This window comes from Pogoniulus pusillus, chromosome 28 (assembly GCF_015220805.1).
Source record: "Pogoniulus pusillus isolate bPogPus1 chromosome 28, bPogPus1.pri, whole genome shotgun sequence".
Classification (NCBI taxonomy): domain Eukaryota; kingdom Metazoa; phylum Chordata; class Aves; order Piciformes; family Lybiidae; genus Pogoniulus; species Pogoniulus pusillus.
Window position 1 is genome coordinate 17,810,543 of NC_087291.1, and position 17,053 is coordinate 17,827,595.

Here is a 17,053-nt window from a genome sequence, read left to right on the forward strand (position 1 = left end):
ATGGGCTGCCCAGGGAGGTGGTGGAGTGGCTGTGGCTGGAGGTGTTGCAGCCAAGCCTGGCTGGGGCACTTAGTGCCATGGTCTGGTTGGTTGGGCAGGGCTGGGTGCTAGGCTGGGCTGGCTGAGCTTGGAGCTCTCTTCTAACCTGCCTGATTCTGTGATTCTCCCCTCTCAGGACGTCTGTTGCTGATGGGTGCCCTGGCCCTGCTCCCCGGGGACAGCTGCGCCTTTACCTCTCACTTCTCCTCTCCGCTGCCGGGGCCGTCCTGCCACCGGCAGGCCGTGGCGCAGCAGCTGCCAGGCCGCCCCCGCCATTGCCGCCGCCCTGCCTTTACCGCCTGCTCGCTCCCAGCATCCCTTCCCGCCCTTCCTCTTCCGACTGCTCCGGCCCTGGCGCTTCCCGGCGCCGCCGCCTCCCCTCGCCGCTGCGCCAAGGGGCGGCGGAGCCGAGCGGGGCCGAGCCGGGCGCTGACGGCCGCCACCCGCCGGCGGCGAGGGGCGCTGCGCGGCCGCCGCCATCTGCGCCGCGGGGAGCTCGGCCGCTGCTGGCTGCGCGGCTCCCGAGCGAGGGGAAGGGCCCTGCGCCGGGCCTGAGGCGGCGGCCGGGCGGCGGCGCAGGGTCTGGCCGGCGCCATGGGGAAGCGGGACAACCGGGTGGTGAGTAAACCTTCGGCGGGCGGGCCCCGGCGGCCGAGCTATGAGGAGCTGGGCGCTGCCTCAAGCCCCGGCGGCCTAAGCTGGCCTGCCCGGCCCGTGCCGGGCTCCGTGCGGCTGGGGCGGGGTGGAGAGGGGAAGCGCAGCCCCAGGGCCGGGCGAAGGGGCCCCGGAGCCGGCGGCCTGCCGCGGCGGCGGCACTGCAGGCGGCTCGGCGGCGTTAGGGCTTGGCAGGGCCCGGCGACCTCGGCGCCCCGAGCCGCCAGACAACAAAGGCAGGCAGTGGGCAGTGTCCTGCGGAGCCGCCCGGCAGGGCTGGGGGCAGCGGGGCCCGGAGGTCCCGGGTGGGCTGTCCCGCAGCCAGGGCCGGGCACACGTCCGCGGCTCCCCCCAGCCTCGGTTGCCTTGTCAAAGCCGGCCGCGGTGCTGCCCGAGTCCTGCTCGGTGGTCTGCGCTGGGATGATGATGATTAAAATGCTGGTCTGGTCCTCGCCAAAATGAAGTGTTCCCAGTGGGAGTTGCATCATTGGCTCAAGTGGCTCTGAGCCTTCCTCGGCTCTATTTCCTTCGGCTTCAGCTGTACCCAGGCGATTTGAAAGGCAGCTTTATGCAGCTCTCTGCCAGCCCCGAGGGGTCAAAAGGCCAAAAATGCTTCTCTTCGCCCCTGATTGCAGAGCCTGCTTTTACATTATTAACCATTCACACCTCCTGTTTTCCTTCAGTCTTTTTCATCCACGTAACCCATTCTCCTTGTGCTCATGTTTGATTTAGGCATTGTAGATTTACAGAGAACGAGTCTTATACTTGAAAAGAAGTCATGAAGCTTTTATGTATTTCCTCCCTTTCTTTGGTTCTTTCTAGTGTGTGCTATGAGCTCATACTCAGATCCCTTCAGGGAAGAAGCATCTTTGCTTAGCCTTGGTGGAATAATAAATACGGTGGGCATAGGCATTACACAAATTGATACCTAAGTGCCTTTGAGGGATCAAAACAGTAGAGTCTGCTGAGAACTGGCGGTGTTAGACTGCAAGACATGGCCTGTGCTTCAATTATATCACCCTCTTGGAATGATTTTGGGGTGTACTCGAGTGTCCATTTATTTATTCTTAATGTTCTTTTTAATAGGATAATTGGGATGCACCTACCAGTACCAGCAAATCTTTCTGCTCCTGGGTGAGGTTCATTGTGTTGTGATGGCTGCTAGTACAGACAGGCTGTGACACAGGACCCTCTTTCTACCTCTTAGCTCTTTCCCATGTCCCCTTTAAAATACATAATCATTTCGACTGTTCAGAGATGGAAAAGAAGTTGTGAGGGTCTTTTTAACATCCAAAAGACAGTGAAAAAGAGGAGAGGCTCAGGGGAGACCTTCTAGCGCTATGCAACGCTCTGAAAAGAGGCTGGAGCAAGGTGTGTGTTGGTCTCTTCTCTCAGGTAAGAAGCAATAGAATGAGAGGATGTGGCCTTGAGTTGTGCCAGGGCAGGCTCAGGTTGGACATGAGGACCAATCTCATCACTGAAGGAGTGGTTGAGCCCTGGAACAGGCTGCCCAGGGAAGGTGGTGGGGTCACCACCCATGGAGGTGTTCAGCAGATGTGTGGATGTGGTGCTGAGGGACATGGCTCAGATGGACCTGGCAGTTGGACTTGATGATCTTTCCCAAGCTTAATGGCTGTGTACTTGTAAGGCAGCATCAGTTTGCACTGCTTGCCCAGAGAGCCCTAGCTGGCTGATGGTGCTTTATGCTCCCCATCAGTGTGAAAGCTACGCAAGTATCTTTTAATAGGTGCTTGAGCAGACTGCCAGAAGAAAATCCATGTGTGGCTGGGCTCTTCCTCCAGCACGAGTGGAATTCTGTGCTCTCTCTGGCTGGTGACATGCAGTTTGGCACAGCAGTGTAAATACTTCTAAGAAATGTTTATTGGGGAAGTAATTCTGTGTGATTAAACCTGTTTAAAATGTCAAGAAGATGTTTTAATACATGAATTTACAGAGCAGTGGTCAGTCACTATGTGCTTGCAGACAAGTTAAAGCCACTGAACAGAGGAAGCTTCCTAGCTGGTTATCTGGAGTCAGTTGGGGGAAGAACACTCAACAGTTGTGGCCTCTTCTGCAGGTAGAGAGTTTTGTTGGGAGGTGCTGATCTGTTTGGGTAAGGATGGGTAAGAGAGTAACTAAGAGAGTAGCAGGCAGAGACCTGGGTTTAACAACGATGACTGTGTTAGAAGGTAGAGCTTTCAGACCTAAGTGCTTGAATGGTGACCAGAAAGAGCTGACTCACTTTGCTCACAGGAGGAGTAAGCCAAGTCCTGAGTACTGTGGCTGTGTGTAGCTCACCTTGAGTACAGGGTGCAGGTTTGGGGGCCTCGTTCCAAGAAGGATATTGAGGTGCTGGAGTGGGTCCAGGGAATTGCAACAAAGCTGTTGAAGGATCTGGAGAACAGGGCTGGTGAGGAGCAGCTGAAGGAACTAGGGCTGTTTAGCCTGGAGAAAAGAAGGCTGAGGGGAGAACTTCTGGCTTGCTACTTCTGGCCCAGAGAAGGCTCCAAGCCTGGCAGTGTTCAAAGGCAAGTTGACTGTGGCCTTGAGCAAACTGCTGTAGTAGGAGCTGTCCCTAGCCATGGTATGGGGATTGGAATTGGATGATCTTTTAAAGTCCTTTCCAACTCAGACCAGTTTGTGATTCTGTGAGTAGCCTGCTCACTGTCCAGTTCAGACACTTAGCATTGCTGGGGCCACTGCAACTTCTCTGGTGGGCAAAGCAGGAGCAGGGGCAGCAGCTGCTGCTTTTGACAGCTCTCCCAAGTAGATTTCTGAATGCTTATTTTCTGGCCTGGCTAAAAGCACTGGCATACATTAAGAGCTACACATATGGCTCAAACTTTGTAGATTCAAAGCAAAATATATACCCATAAAGCAAATGACCCCAGATTGGGCAAGCAGAGTTTTTTGTCTGGTAGTTTTGACTCTTCGGGTTGGTTTCCCTCATCTCCAAACTATGGCCACTAAGAACAGTGTGTGTTGTGTTCTGCAAAAGGGCATTGTGAAGTGTTGGGATGAGGGAGTGCTAAAACCCCACGAGACAGGGGTGAGATGTTCTTCCCTTTCAGATGAGCAGAGTTTCATAGCCATAAAAAGAAACAGCTGCAGAGTTGTTTCCTAGATCAGAGTTTTTCTCATGAATTGCTGAGGTGGATCATGGATTCTAAGGTTTTAATTAATATTCACTAACCTATTGTAACCATTTTTAGAGTGAACATGTGCATGGGTTTGAAAGACAGAATTCTTCATAAGGTGAGGGGTTTGGGTTTAGATTGGGCTATTTAAAGGAGGGAAAACATTCAAAGGCAGGGAATTTTCATACATGCATAATGATAGCAGAGCCACTTTACAGCAAGAAACTTTCTGCAGAATTTACTGAGTCAATTTAGAGCAGAACTTTCAAAGCATCAGATCAGTTGTCCTGGAGAGCAAGAGCCAAAATGAATTCCATTTTCCATCTCCTAGGGAAGAGTATTTCAGCAGTGCTGCTGCTGCATTCAGGCTGCACATTTCATTGCTCAGGGAAGGAGCATGGGCTCGTTGTGGAGGAGGCTTTTCAGCCACACTATAACTCACACTGAAAACACTTCTCTGAGCCTTTCTGCCAGACCAAAGCAACTTGGTTTAGTTCAGTATTTTACATCTTTAGAAACAAGACAGAATTGTTTGTCAGTGACTGAGGAAAGTCTGTGAAGCACAAAAAGGACAGATTCAGAGTCGTAGCACAGCTGATCCATCTGCCATTTCTCGTTGCTGTTTCTTATTCCAGGCTTACATGAATCCCATAGCTATGGCCAGAGCACGAGGTCCTGCCCAGAATTCAGGACCAACCATACAAGACTACTTGAACAGGCCAAGACCAACGTGGTAAGTGACAACATTTGTCTGCTCTTTTGACATTTTGAGCTCAAGGTTTATTCCCTCCTGCAGGGACAGCCCTGGTCCCTACCTCTACCCCAGAACACTCAGTAATGCATCTTGAAAAATACCTTCCCTCCAACCGGGCTGTGGTTTTCTGAGTGCGTCCAGCCCCTTTTTTAGAAGGCAGCACTGTTCATGTTGAAAGGCTTTTCTCCTGCTTTGTGTTGCAGTATTTTCCTCAGGAAGGGAAGCCTTTGGTCGCTTCCCTTCGTCCGCAGCTGCGGGAGCCTGCAGATGCGTTTAGTTTCTGGGCGTTTTGCTGACAGGTTTTTGGAGCACAGTCTGCCCTGCCCACCAAAAGCAACACTTTGAGCTCTGCCTTCACGTTCAGTCCATTTTGCTCCTCTCATGAGACACTAAAGAACAGTTTACCTCAGTGCAGAGTCAGCTTTAGATCTTTCAGGGAGCTACAGTTCCCCTGCTAAGGCTACTAGGGTTAGGTTACCGTTGTGCATGACTTCTGGAATGCTTTCCTTCTCCTTTCTGTTGGAAGTTCAGCCAAAGTTAAGCTTCCAAAAACCCTGCAAAAATGTAGACACCGAGGAGGGTCTTTTTAACAGTGAAAAGTGTGATCTGTCACCCTTTTTATGTAGGGAAGAAGTGAAAGAGCAACTGGAGAAGAAAAAGAAAGGATCCAGGGCTTTGGCTGAGTTTGAAGAGAAGATGAACGAGGTTGGTGATGTTCCTGGCATGTTAGTATTTGACTCTTCTTATCTCGTGTGCCACTTTTCCTTTGTTATCAGTAACGGCACCAAGTCAGTAACAGCAGCCTTAATACTTCACTCCTTTAAGGAGTAAATGTTTTGTTTCTTTTGTATCAGAAGTTAAGGTTGTTTGTATCAGAAGTTAAATGAAATGGATGCATTGTCTAGTGTGACCAACCCAAGTCTGTTGTACTAATCTTGACCTGTGTTTGGATTGTGTGGCCTTAAACATTGGAAGGAGTTACTGGAAACAGACACCTTTGGCAAGGAAGTTTAGTACAAGAGAAGACACAAAAAATGGCCTTCAACATACAGACAGAACTCCAAAGCACTTCTTTCTCTCTCATCCTAAACTGATTACATTCCATGCTGGTTCACTTCTATAAATGCAGCTGTTCTGCACCTACTGGAGATCAACACAGTGTAAGGAAGCTCCACATATAAGCCCCCTTTGTATACGTAGCAAGAAAGTAGTATTCAATGAGTTTAACTCTTCCTGATCCTTCTTGGGTTCTGGTCGCTTGAGATAAGCTTCAAGCAGTAGTCTTCATCATTGTTTGGAAGTCTCTGGCTGATAGGATGAGTGGCAGTGGTTTGAAAATGGAGCAGGGTAGATTTAGGTTGGACACAAGGAGGAAGCTCTTTACAAATGAAATACTGCAACAGGTTGTCCAGGGATGTGGTTGAGGCCCAGTCCCTGTGGACATCCAGGGTCAGACTTGATGGGGCCCTGAGCAGCCTGAGCTAGTTGAAGGTGTCCCTGCTGACAGCAGGAGGATTGCACAAGATGAACTTTGAAGGTCCCTCCCAAACTGATGCAGACTGTGGATATCAGGAGTAGATGGTGCTCCTCCTCTGTTCCTGGAAGGAATAGTACCCACAGTACTCCTGCTGCACCTTTTGCCTAAGAAGTTCTATTAATGTTTGGAAGGTGATGGGATGCTCTTCTGAGAGGATCAGTTGTTCTGTGAGCTTTAGCTGGGTGAGTTTGGCTTAGTATTTCATCATGCTTTCTGGTCTTATCTTTGTTTTGCTGTGAAACAGCTGAAACTAGGATGGTTAGAAGGTTAACAGCCTCTCAGTGTGGCAGAAGGGTAGGAAGGGATGCAGGGAGCAGTGAAACAGCCATTCCCAAAGCTGCAGGCTGTGAACAGTCTCTCAGCAGCACTGCTCAGCTAATGCCGCGCGTGCTGACGCGGGGATCTGTGCCACAGTGCAGTGCACAGGTATAATCTCAGTTAATTCCTGGTGGTTCTGTCCCTTCAGCATAAAGGTGGATTATCACTGCTTTGCCAGCACAGCTTCACTGCGAGGAAGGGGAGGATCAGAGCAACAATGATAAGGATGGGGGAGCACAATGTGTGTGTGGCACAGGAAGCAGGTTGAAGCTAGCAGCCTCTTGAGCTGATGGAGCTGAGTGGGATGTTACAGAGCTCTTGAAGGATGAGTTTTGGGCAGACCTAGAGACCCTGTGAGAGATGGAAAAGGAGGGCTGGGAAGAGACTTTTATCCAGGCGGTGTGCTTGGCCTAACAGAAATAAGAGATTAAATGATTGTGCACCTTGTTGATGCTTCACAACAGACTCTGGAGACTCCTACCTGCTGAAGAAGGGCCAGGAGAGTTTGTCTTCTTGTTTTCCTCCAGGTGTTTTTGAAAACTAAGACAAAGAAGCCAATTTGTTTGACTTTGTAAAGTCCTCCAGCAGCAGTTTGTGATACAAAAGCAAGAAGATACCAGAAGTAGTGACCTTCAAGTCAGATGCAACCTCTTAAGACCAGTTCAGCTTCTCTAACAGATATTCAGTTCCTAGAGTTCAAAGCCAAAATGTGGCTGTGCTGTTATGTGATTTTTCTTCTCAGCCAAAAGGGCAGGCAGACTGCACTTGATCACTTGTGCTGGGGAGAAAACTCTCATCCTTTTTTACTTGGAGTGAGAAAAAGCACAGCTACCTGCAGGGAGGATGTAGCCAGGTGGGGTTGGGCTCTGCTGCCAGGCAACCAGCAACAGGAGAAGGGGACACAGTCTCAGGTTGTGCCAGGGGAGGTCTAGGCTGGATGTGAGGAGGAAGTTGTTGGCAAAGAGAGTGATTGGCATTGGAATGGGCTGCCCAGGGAGGTGGTGGAGTGGCTGTGGCTGGAGGTGTTGCAGCCAAGCCTGGCTGGGGCACTTAGTGCCATGGTCTGGTTGGTTGGGCAGGGCTGGGTGCTAGGTTGGGCTGGATGAGCTTGGAGATCTCTTCTGACCTGCTTGATTCTGTGATTCTAGGATTCAGATAAACATGAAGGTGTGAGCTGCTGTAGTATTTCAATTAATATTCATCTTCTGGAAAATCAAATTCATTACAGCCTCAGTTAAAACATAGTGTTTAATGTTGGGGCAAACAAAAAGCTACTTAGAAATGACCCTGACAGAGCTGTTTGTGTTTGGTTTTGTGTTCAGAACTGGAAGAAAGAACTGGAAAAACACAGAGAGAAATTAATGGGTGGCAATGAGAGTTCCTCCAAAAAGAAAGAGGTAAAGTTATTTTTTTGTTCAATTCCATACACTCTGGGTTTGGAACTGGATTTCCCATCCCTGCTCAGGATACAGAATATCATTAAATAGATTTTCAAAGCCAGCATCAGAGTACTTCACCAAAAGGCAGCACGAAGGAGCCTGATGCCAGAGTAACCTTTGTTTTATTCTGTTTTTAAGAAAAAGAAAAAGGAAAAGAAGAAATCTAATAGGGTGAGCAAAATTTTCACTTCTTTGGGTTTGCTTTTTTGCTTTGAGGTGTTCTTGTTTGTCATTGAAGCTCTCTCAGAAGGTATAGCTGTAATTTTGAATTAAACCCCTTAAATTAACTGATTTTTCTCTGAGGGGGTGGAGTGTGTTCTGTACAAGGAGTTCTTAGTCCCACTTCAAGAGAGGGAAAGAACATTCAATAGATATCATTAGCTGAAAAATGTCAGAAGTGATTTTTCACACTTTTATTTAAGCAAATCTATGTAAGAGCAGTTTCTTGCAAGTAAAATTCCATTGATAACACTTTGCAAACGAGGAAATGTTGAGGGGGATGTTGGGGATGATCTTCTGACTGTTTATCAGACAAAATGCTGCATCTCACAAGCTTCACTTTTTGTTGTGTTTGGTCAAGTTGTCTTCATCTTCCTCTTCTTCATCAAGTTCTGATTCTTCCAGCAGTTCATCTGATTCAGAAGATGAGGTAAGAACTCAACTTACTGGGATCTAACACGTTCTGTTCCTGAGGCTTGCGTAACACACATCGTTGGGGATCTATTTCAGAATGTTAGTTGAAGGCTTGGTTTGCAGAGAACTGTTTGATTTGTGTGTGTTTGGTATGTACAGTAAAGGGTGGATTTTAGAGCTCTGGCAGGCCAAGCCTTTCTTCGTGCATGGTCTGGTTTGGGTGGCTTGGGAACTGGATCCATTTCTGGGTGAACACTGAGCTGTGCTCTTTTGCAGTAGGCTCCCCATCTCCTTGTGAAAATACAAACCTGCCATTTTTGACTTTGTAGCAAAACTTTGTTCCAGATAATCAGATTCTGCAACACACATCTAAACAATAAACAGGACCTAGAGAACTTGGAGCTCTCACCAGCTGACATTTGTCTCAGTGCAGAGGAGTTCTGAAGGTCCACTGCTAAAGGAATCAATCGTAGTAGACTTTACTCCTCAAGGGAACATGATAACCTCAGAATTTGGTGTTCCTGGTTCTTTGCATTTAATGCAAGTCTTTAATTCTAGTGGGAATAAATTGTGGATTGTGTTTTTCTTTTGTTTTTTTCCCCTACAATGCCTGTGGATAGGATAAAAAGCAAGGGAAGAAAAGAAGGAAAAAGAAGTATCGCTCCTCACGGAAATCTTCAGCGAGCTCATCTTCTGAATCAGAGTCAGACAGCAAGGTAAGCACTCGGCCCTCTTTCCCTTGGCAAGGTTTCCTGAGCTCTGCTGAAAGCAAGAAGCGTTTCTGACTTCAGCTTGTCAATATTCTTCTTCTTTTCTGTCTTCAAACGTAAAGCTGTGGCTCTTACTGTTGCTTATATCTTCCAGATGCAATCAGGCCACAGTCACAGAATCATAGACTGCTTTGGGTTGGAAGGAACCCCCAAAGGTCATCTAATCCAGTCCCTCCTGCAGTCAGCAGGGACATCAGAATGACTGGATCTTTATTTTGACCTTAGAAAAAGCACATGCCTTATTCCAGCAATCTTCAGCTGGTTTGCAGAATGCAGCAGCTTTTTTGCTGTTTAATTCTGATGCTGCATTAGCACTTCGACACTTCACAGACTGTTCCATATTTCTCTGTGTGTGAATATGCTGCTTAATCTGCTTAATTTTCCAGCAGCTGTGAAAAACAGGGATTGCAGGACATCAGTAGCCAGAATACTCTGTCCACCAGGTATCAGAGAGGCAGTTGTTTCCTGCTGGAGAACTGAGCTTTTCCCAGGTGGAGCACAGAATCAAATCGAGGGTCCCTGGTTTTTTCTTCTTCTTACTCTAGAGCAGTGTGCACAGAGGCTTGGTGAATGAACAAAAAAGGGGACAACATACACGAGGCAGTTTGTGTTGGCATTTTTCTGTGTTACAGTAGGTAGCAGCTGTGCTTCTTGCCTACATATTCATTATGCAGCCAGTTGTTAAGGTTCTGTGTGCAGGCTTTTGGTGAGCACCTGATTCAGTGTGCTGTAAATTGTGGTGAATCACTGCTTGCCTACACCTATACATTTCTGCTGGTGGCAGCTTTTTGGTAGGGCTGAAACTGGAAGGCAGAAAACCTCATGGGAATGGTGAGGGACATTTTAGGGTGGGGGGTGTAGTGACAGGGCTAGGGGGAGTGGATCCAGGCTACAGAAGGGGAGATTTAGATTAGATATTAGGAAGAAGCTCTTCACCATGAGGGTGGTGAGACACTGGAGCACCAGAGCAGGTTGCAGAGAGAGGTTCTGGAAGCTCCATCTCTGGAAGTTTTTAAGGCCAGGCTGATTGTGGCTCTGGGCAGTGTGATCTAGTGGGAAGTGTCCCTGCCCATGGCATGAGGGTTGGAACTGGATCATCCTTGAAGTCCCTTCCAACCTTGGCAATTCTGTGATTCTTGAAACGTGTGCTTAAGCCCTGCCTTAGCAGCAGAGATGATCATGGATGGAGAACAAAGACTCCAGACTGGTCTAAGGTATATGTGGTTACAATAGTGATAGCTGATGTCCTTTCCAGAGGCCTTCTACATCTACTGCAAGTCCTCTGGTACCTGATAGAGGTTGGAAGGGACCTCTTGAGATGATCTAGTCCAAGCCCTGCTGCCAGAGCAGATCCCATACAGATCTTTTCACGTTGCTGATTCAGGAGGTGAGCTGCTGCAGCAGAATTAGGGCTTTTCCACATCTCTCCTCAGGACTGCAGGGTAGACAGAAGAACTGTGAAGAATGACCTTCAAAAGACAGAAAAAGACAATGGGTCAGACTGCTTCTGGGGTTTTTGCCTTTCTCCTGGACTAATTTTGTCATGATTTATGTTTTTCTTTCTTTTTAGGACAGCACAAAGAAGAAAAGGCCGAAGGAAGACTATGAAAAAGAGAAGGTATTTTTACTCTTGAGATACTTTGATCAGAACTGATTTAAGCTAGATGTTAGGAAGAAGTTCTTTACAGTGGGAGTGGTGAGACACTGGCACAGGTTTCCCAGGGAGGTTGTGGAGCACAGAATCACCCAATGTGATCAAAGATCACATTGGGTGATTCTGTGCTCCACAACCTCCCTGGAGGCGTTCAAGGCCAGGTTGGATGAGGCCTTGAGTGACCTGTTCAGTGGAAGGTGTCCCTGGATGATCTTTGAGGTCTCTTCCAACCTAAAGCATTCTATGAAGCTCATTTTTGTTTCTTCTTTTCTAATATTGAGTGCCTCAGTTTGCACTACAGAGGTGTTCTCTCTAAAATAACACAGTCAGAAGGTGTTCAGCTCCCCCAGTTTGAGGTAGACTGAATCATTTTGGTGGGAAAAGACCTTTCAGATGATCCAGTCCAGTTTAGTTGGGTTCAGCTCCTGTTTTCACAATTGTCAGTGGAAAGTGCTTGTTAGGAAGGTAAAGGGAAAAAGTCTCTAAGCTGCTGTAGTACATCAGCTGCAGTCTAAGCTTTTGGGCTAGTCACACTGAGCTAAAAATACCTGTGGTGGTATTTCAGTGGCATGCCTGCTGGGTAGTGGTGTGTTGCTGGAGATGAAGGAACATCAAACAGAAGATATTGCAGAGAAAATTCTATTAGCTTAAGAAAAATGAGCCTTGCTCTGTTATTTCTCTGAGCATGAAAACACTCTCTCCTTCCCACCACCTCACCCGTTTGGTGCACACAGCTGAGAACTTTCTTCCCTCCACTAGGTTTAATGCAAATACTTTTGTTGAGTTAAATTTGAGTTGATTGTACCCAAAGTGTAAACTCAGAGTCCACCCTATGCTTTCTCTCCGGTTGCCTTATTTATCACATTGGTCTCCAGTTGGCAGTACTTGACTTTGATGTACAACTTCTCCATTGCACAAGGAGAATCATAGAATGGGTTGGAAGAGACCTTAAAAATCATCTAATTCAAATCCCCTTACCATGGGCAGGGACACCTCCTGCCAGCCCAGCTTGATCAAGGCCCCAGCCAACCTGCCTTTGAACACTGCCAGGCTTGGAGCCTCCACAGCTCCCCAGAGCAACCTGTTCCAGTGCCTCCCCACACTCATGAAGAATTGCTTCTTAATGTCTCATCCCATTTCAGTTTCTTCCACTCTGAAGTCATTACTCCTCATCCTGTCACTGCATGCCTTTGTCAAAAGTTCCTATCCAAAATGTGTTGATCTCTTGCCCCTTTGCTCCTGCTTCCATTTCCCACCTTCCATCTTTGAGTAGCCTCTCTCTGAAGATAAGGGTAGTACAGTCCCTTATTGTAATGCTCTGAAAGCAAAGGGCATCTGGGGAGGAGAGGTCTTCCCCATCTTTCATGTGAGCTGCATCTTGTGTACTTCTCATGAATACTTTTGGGCAAGGATTGAGGTGTCTATAGCAGACTAAACAGGTGAGATATGTGATCCCACCCAGCAAAAAGGTGATTAGCAGGAGGCTTTTCAGTTTCTGGCCTGGGAAACTGAAATGGAAGAAAGCAGCTTGGGAATGCCTGCTCCAGAGCAAAGCAGGGCAGAGAAGGAGCTCACCAGTGCAATCTTGTGCAGACACTGCAGGAGAGGTTGCCCTTCAGAGACTCCTTTGAGTACACTGAGCTCGCATAGGAAGTGTTGAAGTGCAGCTGGTGGGGACAACTTGTCCTGGCTGGACACAGAGAGGGAGCTTTGTCTCTTCAGCAGGACAGCAGGAGCCTGCAGCTGCAGTGTTTGCATGCACATGTGGAGACATCTGTATTTACTCCATATTTCAGAGTGGTGAAACATTTTCTCTTCAAATGCTTACTCTTTCAGGTGTTATTATTTAAATACATACATAGATGTAGTGTAGTAGTACTCCTCTCACTTTCAGAAGGCTGCTGTATCTTAGTAACAAGGGAAAGGAAGAGACAGAAAAAGCTTCCACTAAGGCATTTTAACGGTTGGCTGATTTGTTGGGGGTGAGTAATTAGGTTCATGTCAACAGCAGCAGAAATGTTTCACGCTTTAGAAATTGTATTTCAGTCTGAAGTTTTAAGCAGAAATGTGGGAAACCTGGAAAGGCCTAACTTTACTCACAGATCTGCTACTTTGTGTAGGAAGGCAAAAATCACCGCAGGAAGAGGAAGAAAGCTGATCGCGATGGGCCCCTGTCATCAGAGTCCTTCTCGGAGTCGGATCAGGCAGAGGAGGTCAGTGGGAAGCCTCAGTGAATCACAGAATGGCTCAGGTTGGAAGGGACCTCAGAGATCATCTACTCCAGCCTCCCCACCATGGACAGGGACACCTCTCAGCTAGGCTCAGCTGCTCAAGGCCTTATCCAGCCTGGCCTGCAACACCCCCAGGCAGGAGGCAGCCACAGCAGCCTGTGCCAGAGTTTTCCTCGGCTCCACTCTAACCCTGCTCTGCCTCAGCTTCAAATCCTTCCCCCTTGGCCTGATTCTGGATGGCCTCATGCAAAGTCACTCTACAGCCTTCCTGCAGGATCCTTTCAGGTACTGGCAAGCAGTTTTAAAGACCTCCCAGAGCCTTCTCCTCTGCAGGCTGCACACCCCCAGCTCCCTCAGCCCGTGCTCACAGCAGAGCTGTTGCAGCCCTTGCATCATCTCTAGCCTCACTCCAGCAGCTCTGTGTCTCCCTTCTGCTAAGGACACCAGAACTGGAGGCAGTATTAGAAATGAGGTCTCAGCAGAGCAAAGTGGAAGAAACTCTTCTCCTGCCGTGCTGGCCACACTCCTTTGGATGCAGCCCAGCACACAGCTGCCTTCTGGTTGGATCTTTATGGTCCTTTCCAACCCAAACCATTCTATTAGGATTCTGTATCTCTTGTTTCTTGTTCTGCTGTGTGTTCAGAGCAGTGTTCCTAAATGGGATGTTTTTAGGACAGCAACCCAGGGAGTAGCACTGGGTATTGTTTAGTGTCTTCTACCACCGTGGTGCCATCTTTCATTTCTATGCAACAAAAGCTCAAACTCCTATCCCAAACAGCATTTCTAGAGCTGTTCTTCTCTTTCATTTGATCGATTGATGGAATTGTTTATTTTAGGTACAAGCAAAGAAGAAGAAAAACAACGAGGACAAAGAGAAAACAGCAAGTATCCTTCCTTCTCAACCCTGTAGTTGCAGGGTGCAAATACTCTCTACATGGTCAATTTCCAAGTTTACATTTCTCAGAGAAAGAAACGTTTCATGGCAAAAGGCTGCTGGCACCCTCCAGGCTTGGGGCAGAGTGGCTGGAAACTGCCCAACAGAGAAAGACCTGGGGATGTTGGTTGACAACAGGCTGAAGATGAGCAGGGCCTGCCCAGGTGGCCAAGAAAGCTGCAGCAGCCTGGTCTGGATGAGCAGTAGTGTGGCCAGCTGGACCAGGGAAGGGATTATACTCCTGGACTCATCACTGGGTCCAGTTTTGAGACCCTCACTACAAGAAAGATACGGAGGGGTTGGAGAAGGTCCAGAGAAAGGCAATAAAGCTGGTGAAGGGTCTAGAGAATAGGGCTGGGGAGGAGCAGCTGAGGGCCCTGGGAGTGTTTAATGTGGAGAAGAGGAGGCTGAGGGCAGAGCCCCCCCCATCCTATCAGCCCTGTCCAGTCAACCAGACCATGGCACTAAGTGTCCCATCCAGTCTTTTTTTGAACACCTCCAGGGATGGTGGCTCCACCACCTGCCTGGGCAGCCCTTTCCAGCATTTTTTTCCCTTACACCTGTGTGTGTAGAACAAAGCTTTTGTAGCAAGATCTTCCATTATGTCCCACCCCTTCAACAATTCCAGCTGAAATTCTGCGTGCAAAAGACAAGAGTTCATCCTTTAGCTTCTGTATTACAAGGGGAGGAGAATCCCTTCAGGACTGAATCCAGCAGGGCTGATTGAGTGCATTGCTATTTGCATGCAGATGATGATTGTTTTCTTCTAGATGAGGTGCAAGTGCTGGAGGCTCTTGCCAAGTGTAGTTAAAGCATTCAGTTTTGCACAGTAAATACAAGCACACGCATCAGAATCTGTAAACATCCTTCTGGCTTCCAGATGTAAGATGTCAGTGCTTGTCAAAACATTTCATTGTGACTTTCCCAGGAAGTTATCAAGCTGAAAATGATTTGGAAGATTAGGAAATGTAATAGCGACACTGATAGGGGAAATTAGCCAGAGCCATCATGGGGATAAATTGAAGACTGCTCATAACAGTGCAGATTAATGAGGAAACCAGGGATGATTTTCATCTTGTGATGTCTCTTTCTAGAAATGCCTTCTGAAAATGGCTCTGGAAAGATGTCCTTCCTGGGCTCTCGTTTTGCCTTAGCAGGGTTTTAGCTAGCAGCAATAACTCTTACATTTAATTTTATTATTCTTATTTTGGTGTTCCCTAGGACAAAACAAAAAAGAGGAAGAAGCACAAGAAACATGGCAAAAAGAAGAAAAAGAAGATTGCTGGTTCCAATTCAGATTCAGAGTAATACTAACAACCCTCCCCCACCCAAGACTATCAACAGAAGTGCAATGACTAAAGGAAACTTAAACTGTGAAATGGCAGCAAACTTTACCAAACTGCATGAGGTTTTTTTCTCCTGTGTTTTAGAAATATTCCTAACCTTTCAGCAGCCAGCCAGGTGCAGCTGTGCTGGGCAAGACCATTGTTATTGCCTGCTGCTTAATCCATGAGGCACAGATTCTATACATCTCCAGTAAGCAGTGTTAGATGTTTGAAGTTATATGAGATGGTAAGTCCAGCCGAGGTGTAAAATGTTGGAAGAGTTAAACTTTTTAGCTAGTAAAAGTAGTCTTTTAAAGCAGTAGTAATAGTCTTTCTCTGTAAATCAGGACAAATAAAATCCCAACTTCATCTTGCAGGTTTAATATTCTACATTTACAAGCTGGTGTCTGCTTAGTGGCATTTACAGAGTGGGAAATTAGAGAGCATTGAAAATGCTGCCTTTGGTAGAAATGTTTTCTCATCTGCCCCCATTTCCATCTGCTTCTAAGAAGGGGAAAGCTCCCGTTCTGGCCAAGTGAATAGGGTGCCTTTGCCTTTGAGCCCTGCAAATCTCTGCTGGTTTTAATCCCTGCAGCATCTCCAATTCCAGGGAAGCCAGAACTGTTGTCAGCAGGCTTTTGCTGAGTATGCACTTCTGGCTTTTCGGAGCGTGTGCTTCTGCATTAAGCAAGAGCAATAACATTTTGCAGTATGACTGACATTCAAAACCTGAAGATTTTTTACCTCTGCTCCTTGGGAAATAGCGATAGATCTTTGCTAGTAGGCAGGTGTTGTCTTGGTTCAGGTCTTTTTGGTTTAGTTGGATGCTTTTGGCAAATGCTGGTAGCTGGTTCATTTGCATCACCCCTCAGGCAGGTTCATTTGCATCGCCCCTTAGGCTGTTTCGTTTGCATCGCCCCTCAGGCAGGTTCATTTGCATTGCCCCTCAGGCAGGTTTGTGTGCTAGGCAGGTTCTTTGCATCACCTTTTTAGAATCATTTTGCATGATTTGTCCTCTTTCTAAGCGAAGGATGTGCAGGTAACTGCTTGTTGTACCTAGCTCTATGAATTCCCTTCCACACGCAGGTTTCTCCTGTATTTAGTTCCTTTTCTAGCTCAGTTCCTCGCTGTGTTGAAGTGCACACTTGCTGAAGATATTTAGCATGTAAAAAGCAGGGTTTTGATACCTTAAACAGCTTCATATTGAAGCTGATTTTACTCTTAAGCAAGTTCAATGGCAGACCTGTTACGTGGTGTCTCATTAGATTCAAAAGTCCGACAAAACTACTGCCAGATTCTCATTAAAGATACTGTTTCAACAGTTTGTATTTATATTTTTGTACTCGAGGGCTACAGGATGTCCACCTACGTCATGAAGCTGTTTTACTTTTGATTAGTTGCTTTAGGAATTGGTAGAAAACTGAGGGAAAAAAAAAAGAAGAGGCTTTTGTAAATGAAATGTGCATGCAAGAAGCAAACAGCCATTTGATTTCGAGTTTTCACGGGGAATTCTCCTGGTCTCTTCCATCGAAGTAGCCATTGCTGGGCCTTCTGTTAGCCTCTAACATCTGCCCATCCATCCTGAGTGGTTGTACTCTTGGTGCACCCCTCCCCCACCTCCCTGTTTG

At 47.3% G+C, this 17,053-nt stretch overlaps 1 protein-coding gene across 1 annotated transcript; it reads left to right on the forward strand.

Moving 5' to 3' along the window:
- The first annotated feature begins 495 nt into the window (after positions 1–495).
- FAM133B (family with sequence similarity 133 member B) lies at positions 496–16,746 on the forward strand. The gene is made up of 11 exons (XM_064167233.1): positions 496–657; positions 4,466–4,563; positions 5,211–5,289; positions 7,762–7,836; positions 8,017–8,049; positions 8,459–8,527; positions 9,132–9,227; positions 10,852–10,899; positions 13,056–13,148; positions 14,003–14,047; positions 15,322–16,746. Exons 1-11 carry the CDS (start codon positions 634–636, stop codon positions 15,406–15,408), a joined length of 747 nt encoding a protein of 248 aa, XP_064023303.1. The 5' UTR covers positions 496–633; the 3' UTR covers positions 15,409–16,746.
- Positions 16,747–17,053: the final 307 nt, after the last annotated feature.